The 10,332-nt window shown below is 41.5% G+C and overlaps 1 protein-coding gene across 1 annotated transcript in view; it reads left to right on the forward strand.

Annotated features, from left to right (window-relative positions):
• The window catches only part of SPTLC2 (serine palmitoyltransferase, long chain base subunit 2), a 126,074-nt gene that overhangs the window by 48,085 nt on the left and 67,657 nt on the right, over positions 1 to 10,332 (forward strand). The window contains exon 3 of the mRNA XM_011949490.1: positions 9,551 to 9,705. Within this exon, the coding sequence (XP_011804880.1) occupies positions 9,551 to 9,705 (155 nt within the window). The remainder of the gene's footprint in view (positions 1 to 9,550; positions 9,706 to 10,332) is intronic.

The following is a 10,332-nucleotide window of genomic DNA, read 5'->3' on the forward strand; positions in this document are numbered from 1 at the left end:
TTTTTTCCTTCTCTTTTCTGAGATCTTGTTCTGTTGCCCAGGGTGGTGTGCAGTGGCACAATCTCAGCTCACTTCAGCCTTTGCCTCCCACGCTCCAGGGATTCTCCCACCTCAGCCTCCTGAGTAGTTGGGACTAGAGGCGCATGCTACTGCAACTGGCTAATTTTTGTAGAGGCAGGGTTTCGCCTTGTTGCCCAGGTTGATCTTGAACTCCTGAGCTCAAGCGAGCCACCTGCCTTGGCCTCCCAAAATCCTGGGATTGTAGGCATCCGCCACCGCGCCCAGCTATAATGCATTTTAACCATGTGATGACTCCATTTTCAACACTTCCTCAGGTGGGAATTGTTTGGGATTTTAAAATGCTTAATTTAAGTTTTGAAACAACTTTGTCATGTTTCAGTTATTTCTAAATCTATCTCATGAGGCTGTTTCCTTCTTTAGTAGAAAATACATTTTCCAGCTGGGTGTGGTGGCTCATACCAATAATCCCAGCAGTTTGGGAGACAGAGGCAGGAGGATTGTTTGAGGTTAGGATTTTAGACCGGCATGGGCAACAGAGAGAGATCTCGTCTCTACAAAAAATTTAAAAATTAGCCAAGCATGGTGGTGTGCACCTGGATGTAGTCCTGGCTACTTGAGAGGCTGAGGTGGGGAGATAGCTTGAGTCCAAGAATTTGAGGCTGCAGTGAGCTATGATCATGCCACTCCTCTCCAGCCTGGGTTACAGAATGAGACACTGTTTCTAACAACAACAACAACAAAAGAAAACGTTGCCCAAATAAAAAATTCAAAACGTTGCAGATTTTTTTTTTTTTTTTGCTATCTTGTCTTTGGTGTGCAATATTATGTTTATAATGAAATGTCTTGAAATCTTTCAGTAGTACTATAGTGCCAGCAAACAGCATTAGTTGTTGTTGTTGTTGTTGTTATTATTATTATTATTTGAGACAGAGTTTTGCTGTTGTCACCCAGGCTGGAGTGCAATGACATGATCTCAGCTCACTGCAACCTCCACCTTCCGGGTTCAAGCGATTCTCCTCCCTCTGCCTTCTGAGTAGCTGGGATTACAGGTGCCCACCACCACACCTGGTTAATTTTTTGTATTTATGGTAGAGACGGGTTTCGCCATGTTGGCCAGGCTGGTGTCGAACTCCTGACCTCAGGTGATCCACTCGCCTCAGCCTCCCAAAGTGCTGGGATTACAGGCGTGAGCCACTGTGTCTGGCCTTCCTTCATTTTTATAATAATGGATATTGAGGCTTTTTTCATTTTATGTCAGTGATAAATAAAACTATAAATGTTTCTGCATGTAAATATGCGTTTCTCCAGGGTTGGAATTATTGGGTTATAGAGTTATAGAGTATGCATGTCTTCAGTTTCACTAGATAGTGCCAAATTGTTTTCCAAAGTGATTTTACTGGTTTGTACACCTACCGGCTGTGTTTGAGAATTCTTTTTTTTGTTTGTTTTTTTGAAATAGAGTCTCGCTCTGTCACCCAGGCTGGAGTGCAGTGGTACAATTTCAGCTCACTGCAAGCTCCGCCTCCTGGGTTCACGCCATTCTCCTGCCTCAGCCTCCCGAGTAGCTGGGACTACAGGCACCTGCCACCGTGCCTGGCTAATTTTGTTTTTGTACTTTTAGTAGACATGGGTTTCACTGTGTTAGCCAGGATGGTCTCGATCTCCTGACCTCGTGATCTGCCTGCCTCAGCCTCCCAAAGTGCTGGGATTACAGGCGTGAGCCCCCACACCCGGCCGAGAATTCTTGTTCCACATCTCTTTACCAACACTAAGTATTGCCAGAATTTAACATTTTTGCCAATTCAATTGGTATGTATGTACTACTATCTCATTGTGGTTTTAATTTGCAATTCTGTATTGCCCAGTGAAGCTGAACAGCTTTTTATGTGTTTAATGACCATTGGAAGTGCTGATTTCATGAAGTCCCTGTTCAAACTGTTTTGTCCGTTTTTCTACTGGGTTTGTGTATTTTTCTAAGTGGTTTTTAGGAAATATTTATGTATCCTAGAAGTATTTTGCATCTACGGTCCCTCTTTTGTGACTTGTCCTTCACTTAGCATAATGTTTTCAAGATTCATGTACCGTTGTAGCAAGTAACTACTTCATTCCCATATCACTGTATACTATTCCATTATGTGGATATATCACATTTTGTTTCCACCTTTTGGCAGTTGTGAATAGTGCCTCTATGAACATTCACACACAAGTACTTGTTTGAGTATCTGTTTCCAATTGATATGTACCTAAAATTGAATTGCTGGGTCACATGGAAAGTCTATATTTACCTTTAAAAGAATTTTTTTGGCCGGGTGCGGTGGCGCACACCTGTAATCCCAACACTTTAGGAGGCTGAGTTGGGTGGATCACTTGAGGTCAGGAGTTTGAAACCAGCCTGACCAACATGGTGAAACCCTGTCTCTACTAGAAATACAAAAATTACCTGGACATGGCGCATGCCTGTAATCCCAACTACTTGGGAGGCTGAGGTACGAGAATTGCTTGAACCCAGGAGGTGGATGTTGCAGTGAGTCTAGATTGCACCACTGCCCTCCAGCCTGGGTGACAGAGCAAGACTCCATCTCAAAAAAGAAAATTTTTTTTCATCAGGTTCTTCGTTGTCAAAGTCTACATGTACCTTTGAGAAACCAACACACTTTTCCACCTTGGCTGTGCCATTTTACATGTCCACCAGCAATGTATTAAGGTCTTTCTGAGTCTTATAGTTTTATATTTTACGTTTAGGTCTATGCCCCTTTTGAGTTAATTGTATAAGGTGTGAGGTTTAGGTCAGGTCATTTTTTCTGGCCAGTGGATGTCCAGCTGCCTTAGTGTCTTTAAAACAAGTATAGCATTTAAAAGTAATTTGTGAAGGTTTATAGTTTTGTAGATTTTAATTTTTCTCCCACTTTTTCCTTTACTTAGCAAGTTTTGAATAGTAGTAAAGCTGAAATAAATTTGTCCCTTAAAGACTGCTAGAGTTGGTTTACTTGTCCCAGTTTTTTTTCCCTGCACCGGATGCATAGATCAAGGGTCGAACTTTAAATCATCCTGACCTTGAGAAGACGCTGAGACAGTTCTAAGCATGTTTTCCAAGCTTTTTATCCTAACATCAAAGCAGTGATTGTTTACCTCAAATGCTCATGTTTGAGAGAAATTTTGCCTTTTGTTATGTTGAGATTAGTGCCCCGGACTCTAAAATAAGTAAAAGTTATTAAATTAGGACTGACATTGAGAATTCTTAATGGAATTAGTAGTAACACTACCACTAATAGTGTTAGTTTGGAATAATACTAGAGTTTCAGTTTTAGCTTTGTCACTGTATTGTTATGTGACTTGGACAAATAATTTAAATTTTATTCAGCGAATCTGTAAAATACAGCTAATAAGTTATTAAACATCTGTTTCTGAACAATAATTACAGTGACCGTGTTGTTGAAATCGTCAAATTTTTGGTAGAGTTACCAAAAACACTGTAGATCATTCAAGCAAACAGGGAATTAGGCATTTATGGCTTTGTGGAGGGGCAAGAGCAGTGAGGTTAGGGCCTCCCTCTCCTACCCAGGCAGCTACCCCAAACTAGGAAACTGCTCCTGCCGTGAGTACTCTGAGTGCTGGCATCACAACTGTCGCACTGCCAGAGGCTGGTGAATAAGCAGTGGCACATAGAATCGCGCTGGTGCCAATCCAGCACCAAGGTCTGCGGGGGCTTGCCTCCTACGCTGGTGCAAAGCGTGGCTGGCCCCTGCCATCCAGCTCTTGTGTGTGTTTCTCACTGGTAGACACTGCATCACATCTACAACCCGATCACACGGGTGTCCAGGAAATAACAGTTTTTAGCCTTCCAGCTCCTAAGTGTGTGTGTGTGTGTCTATGTGTCTTGTAGGGGGTTTGTAATATGTGTGTTGGTCGTATGCAGAACATAGGAAAAGAATGGGAAGGACAGTAGCACAGTGGTCTTGAAGTGCTTTGAACACTATCAAAGTATTTCAGATTGATTTAGTAGCATCACCAAATGAGAGGCAGTGTGGCATTGGGGTTAGGAGCACAGAGTAAAATTAGAAGGCCTGGATCATCGGTTCCTGGCTCTGCCTCTGGCTGCTTTCCTAAGTGGGAAAGCCATTTAGCCTTTCTGAAAGTGTAAGAAATGATATCTTCCGTATGAGTGTGCAGAGTATGTATATTTACATACTTACATATATAAGTATATAAACATATGTGCATGTAAAGCACTTGGCAAGTGCCTGTTATGTCATAAATACTCAGTAGATGGGCAGTCTTGCTGCCGTTGTGATTATTCATCATCTTTATCATTATCATGTAAAGATATTTGGCTATCTGTGTTGGACCAGAATGATGCTTAACAAAGGGACAGTTGTTAGAAAGTGGACTTCAGAAAGTGATAGCATCCAGCTTTGCCCCCTGTGTTCTTAATGCCTGTATAGGCACTAGAATAGGTGGTACTCATGTATATTATATTAAACAATATAGGCTATTTTCTAGAAGGCTCACCTTAAATAGGCTTAACTAGTAAAGGATATTTATTGGCTTGTTATTGAGATGTCCCTAGACTACTTTTGGTGAGATCTTCATTAGTCTCTAAGCAGCAAATCCAAGAGTTGGAATTGTTCTCTTCAGTTAAGAAGGCTCTTAGGTGAGGAGTATTTCAAGCCCAGTGATATAGCATTTAGTCGCAAGTAGGTATTGTTTTTCCTCCACTTACATGTGCTAGGATATAGGATTTGTGAGGATCTTCAGGAAGAATGTTTATGAGTATATCCTTAAGGCTGCTTGAACTTGACTTTATCGTTGTCACTCCCTTATCAGTTAGGTATTCGCTCCTTCTCTGGACAAACACCCTTTTATAGTACTTATTATATTGTATTTATTTGTGTGTTTCTCCACTACACTTAAGAGTTCTTACGGAGTGTAGAGGTTGTTCTTACTCATTTTTATTCCCAGTGCCCGGTTTAGTGCCTAGAAGGTACTGCTCAGTAAATGTTTGTTCAGCGACTGAGTATTAGGTCAATGATGATGAGTAAGCCTTAACTAAAGTCACTTCACAGTGACCAAACTGAGGAGGAGGAAAAGAGTGGTGGAGATGGGGGAATGAGGGTTGGAATCGTGGGGGTATTACTCTGCGGAGAGAACTGTCTTATTCTTTAATATATCCTGAAAGTCTAGCATAGAATCCGGTATGTATCAAGTACTCACTAAAATATATTTGAATGAATAAATGAAAAGATACCTGTCCCTCCTCCCCCAGTTTAACTGTGGTCTTAGAATATTTGAAGTTAACCTGATATTTTTGGAAATACACTCCCATTGCCTAGAACTGGAACTGCAAGTAGTGACCCCTCCCCTCCTTTTTCTCATGGCTAAGGTGCGGGGAGTTTGGTTTGCTGCCCTTTGCATCTTTTCTTAAATTAATTAATTAATTAATTAATTATTGAGACAGCTTTTCACTCTGTTACCCAGGCTAAAGTGCAGTGATCCGATCTTGGCTCACTACAACCCCAACCTCCTGAGCTCAAGTGATCCGTCCACCTCAGCCTCCTGAGTTGCTGGGACTACAGGCACGTGCCACCACACCTGGCTAATTTTTGTATTTTTTGTAGTGACAGAGTTTCGCTACATTGCCCAGGCTGGTCTCAAACTCCTAGGCTCAAGCGATCCATCTGCCTTGGCCTCCCAAAGTGCTGGGATTACAGCATGAGCCACTGCGCCCAGCCATGCCCATCAGATCTTTCTGCTGAACCTACTGACTGAGATCAGAGCTACCACCCTGGAGCTTAGCTAAGGAGTAAAGGGGAGTGGAGACTTCGGCTGTGAGTCCCTCTCTCCTACCATTCTATGCCACCTGCTTTTGGTCTCTGACATCCCTCATTGTGACAGCTTCTCCTCCTTTACCCTGTGCTAATGTGACTTAAATCATTTGTTAAGGAGAGATGGAAATGCGTGACCATGACAGGCACAATTCTTTGTTCAGGAGATTGGAACCCATTGCTTCCTTCCTAACCCCAGACAACTGTGCCTCTGGTTTTCTTTGTTTAGCCTTGAGCTCTACTTCATTCAGTCCTGCAGCCTTTTCTCTATCTTGGGGTTTGATAACCCCTCTGGCATTTGGAGCAGACTCTAAGATTTTTGTTTTGTAAAGTAAAAACAAAAAAATACTGCTTTTGTTGCTAAATAGAAATTTGTCTGTAAGGAAATATTTCTCTTAATATTGGAGTTAATACTTCGAACATTAATGTGCAGTGTTTAGAAAGGTTATAAAGAAATGAGATCAGCCACACGCTGTGGCTCACGCCTGTAATCCCAGCACTTTGGGAGGCTGAGGCAGGCAGATTCTTTGAGGTCAGGAGTTCAAGACCAGCCTGACCGACATGGTGAAGCCCTATCTCTACTAAGAAATACAAAAATTAGCCGGGTGTGGTGGTGGGAACTTGTAATCTCAGCTACTTGGGAGACTGAGACAGGAGAATCACTTGAACCCAGGAGGCGGAGGTTGCAGTGAGCCAAGATCACACCATTGCACTCCAGCCTGGGTGACAGAGAGCGACTCTGTCTCAAAAAAAAAAAAGAGAGATGAGATAATCAGTACTGTCATTTCCTTCGTTAGAAGGATTAGTACTGTTACCCTTTTTGATGTGAATGAAAAGGATTGAATACTACTTTTTGTTTTTTTTCCTTTGGGAAATAAATGCATGCGTAAAAACAGCCAAATAAAAAGTTTTAATTAGAATTGGATATCTCTATTCCTATTTTAATTCAACTAGTATACTTGTTGGAAGGCTATCAAAACAGACATACCATTTAAATGAAAAATTTCCAATTGTGATAGACATGTTATTTATGGATATTTTCTGTCCTGAGGAAAATTAACTATTAGAACCAGTTGTATGAGAGATGGCAGCTGGGCGCAGTGGCTCACACCTGTAATCCCAGCACTTTGGGAGGCTGAGGTGGGTAGATCGCCTGAGGTCAGGAGTTTGAGAGCATCCTAGCCAACATAGTGAAACCCCGTCTTTACTAAAAATACAAAAAATTAGCTGGGCGTAGTGGCGGGTGCCTGTAATCCCAGCTTCTCAGGAAGCTGAGGCAGGAGAATAGCTTGAACCTGGGAGGCAGAGGTTGCTGTGAGCTGAGATCCCACCATTACACTCCAGCCTGGGCAACAAGAGCGAAACTCTGCCTCAAAAAAAAAAAAAAAAAAAGAGAGAGAGATGGTATCAGGTACTGCAGATTCTTAGAGTAGCTTCTGACTTTGCTCAGCCTTATTTATAAGATTTATCTACTGGGAGGCTCATTTAGTACGCACTTGAGAGTCTGGTGTCATAGAAAGTTGTTAATTTTAGAGTTATATGTAGCCGCCTTTAGCAATGAAAATCTTTTACAGAATAAGACTTAAGCTTTTTCAATGTTTTTGACTAATTTAGTTAACAGGTTAATTTATATTGGCACCAAGCCTAGATCTGATGGCTGTCAACTCAGTAGTTGGCTGATATAGTAAAACTGTAGTTTCATTTTCTTGTTTGGTTTCCCCTTTACATTCTAGAGTTTAAGTAGATCTCGTGTGGTCTGGTCGCATATGTTCTGAGTAGTGGTCATACCATACCAGGCATAGCATTTCTGCTCCACTGTGACTTGATTTTTCACAGACTTAAGTTTTAGTACAACTTAATCTCTCAGAGCCTTTAAGTTCCTGAGCATAGGAATTCATTTTGGGAATGTATTTTCTTTTCTTTCTTTTTAAAATTTTTTTTGTAGAGACAGGGTCCCACTATGTTGCCCAGGCTGTTCTTGAACTCTTGGACTCAAGTGATCCTCCTGCCTTAGCCTCCCAAGTGTTGGGATTATAGGCGTGAGCCACTGTGTCCTGCCTTCTTTTCTTTTTGAGACAGGCTCTCGTTCTGTTGCACAGACTGGAGTGCAGTGGTATAGTCACAGCTCACTGTCACTTCAGATCCAGGCCACAAGCGATCCTTCCACCTTAGCTTCCCCAAGTGTTGGAATTACAGGCATGAACCATTGTACCTGGCCTTTTTTTTTTTTTTTCTTTCTTTCTTTTTAAAAAAATTCCTTTCTAAAGGGAAAAGAACCTAAGGTGGGTGGCTTCCTATAACCTTTTTTTTTTTTTTTTTTTTTGAGATGGAGTCTCACTCTGTTGTCCAGGCTAGAGTGCAGTGACCACGGCCCACTGCAACTTCCGCCTCCCGGGTTCAAGCGATTCTCCTGCCTCAAGCCTCCCGAGTATTTGGAATTACAGGCCCACGCCACCATGCCCAGCTAATTTTTGTATTTTTAGTGTAGACGGGGTTTCGCCATGTTGGCCAGGCTGGTCTTGAACTCCTTAGACTTCAAGTGATCCACCCGCCCACCTGCCTCAGCCTCCCAAAGTGCTGGGATTACAGGCGTGAGCCACCACACCTGGTCCCTATATCGTATTTTATAGTGTTTCTTGTTTATTATTTTCTCTTTGGATTTGTTTCCTTTTGATCCTTGACAATATGCAAAGGATGGAATCTTAATTTTGGAATTATTTTTCTTGGTTGAAATTGGAATTATAGTGGTTTTTAGGGCATTTCTCCTAATCTTTTAATGTGGGGGGAGGCTTGTGGGGAGGGAGGAGCAGTCTTTTTGAGATTGTTAGGAAGGGAAACCATTTAATGACAAAATGGTACAACTACAACGTATTTTTATGAGGACTACTTTGTTAATTTACATTCGTTTGCTCTACATTCATGAAGTCAGTTATTTGAAACCATGTAATGTATGTCAACTATCAAAGTTAAGTGACTTTTATCTGATAAGAGTTGTGTTAAAGTAAACATAGAGAGTTGATGCCTTTCTAGATGTTTTCCTGATACATCAGGGTTTCTGTTGTTGTTGTTTTTGTTTTGAGATCAAGTCTCTGTTATCCAGCCTGTAGTACAGAGGTGCCATCATAGCTCACTGCAGCCCCAACCTGCTGGGCTCAAGGGATCCTCCTGCCTCAGCCTCTCGAGTAGCTGGGACTACAGGTGCACTGCACCTGGCTAATTTTTGAAATGCTTTTGTTGAGACAGGGTCTTACTATGTTGCCCAGGCTTGTCCCGAACTCCAGGGCTCAAGCAATCCTCCTGCATTGGCTTTCTAAAGTCCTGGGATTACAGGTGTGAGCCACCAAGCCTGTCCTGATTTAGTAGTTAATTAAATATAAGTGGCCTGTCATTCTCAGGTGCTCTTACAGTATGAAAATGGAAGTTGTAAAGATTGTTTTTAAAGTAACTCAGTGGAATGATAGACAGTGGAGACTTGGAAGGGTGAGGGAGTGAGGGTGGATGATGAGAAATTACTTAATGGGTACCATGTGTGTTATTTGAATGATTGATACTCTAAAAGCCCTGACTTGTCCATTACACAATCTTGAATATAATGAAATTGCTCTTGTGCCCCATAAATTTACAGAAATAAAAAGTCATGTCATCTGTTAAAAATTTTTTATAAAGTAACTCAGGTAAATTTATGGTATGTCACCATTTCTTGGCAGGACTTTGTGTCATTGTATCAAGATTTTGAAAACTTTTATACAAGAAACCTGTACATGAGAATAAGAGACAACTGGAATCGGCCAATCTGTAGTGTGCCTGGAGCCAGGGTGGACATCATGGAGAGACAGTCTCATGATTATAACTGGTCCTTCAAGTGAGTCTTGGTTGGGAAATTATTTCTTGACAACAACTACAAAAGGGTTTCTTCATTTGAGAAAATATGTTTATTGTAAATTGAATATTCTCTCAAAATAGGAATAGCAGCTGAGGATACAGTACGATTGGTGTCCTTATTCTTCATTGTTGAGCTTTTAAAGATACATCTTTCTGTTACGTTTGATACTGTGTTGGGTTATAGTTCAGAACAAAATTTGGCTTATGTATGTATGTATGTATGTATGTATGTTTTGAGACATAGTTTTGCTCTGTCACCCAGGCTGGAGTACAGTGGTGTGATCTCACCTCACTGCAACCTCTGCCTCCCAGGTTCAAGCAATTCTCATGCCTCAGCCTCCCGAGTAGCTGGGACTACAGGCACACACCACCACACCTGGCTCATTTTTGTATTTTTTTAGTAGAGATGGGGTTTCACTATGTTGGCGAGGCTGGTCTTGAACGCCTGACCTCAAGTGATCCGTTCCCCTCAGCCTCCCAAAGTGCTGGGATTACAGGTGTGAGCCACCACGCCTTTCCTGGCTTATTTATTTTTAAAAATAACTCCTATTGATAATAAATAGTGTACAAAAGTTTAGTCTGTTTTATTTTTGGTCTTTTTTTTTTT

The sequence above is a fragment of the Colobus angolensis genome, unplaced genomic scaffold, assembly GCF_000951035.1.
Source record: "Colobus angolensis palliatus isolate OR3802 unplaced genomic scaffold, Cang.pa_1.0 Scaffold3, whole genome shotgun sequence".
Classification (NCBI taxonomy): Eukaryota; Metazoa; Chordata; class Mammalia; order Primates; family Cercopithecidae; genus Colobus; species Colobus angolensis.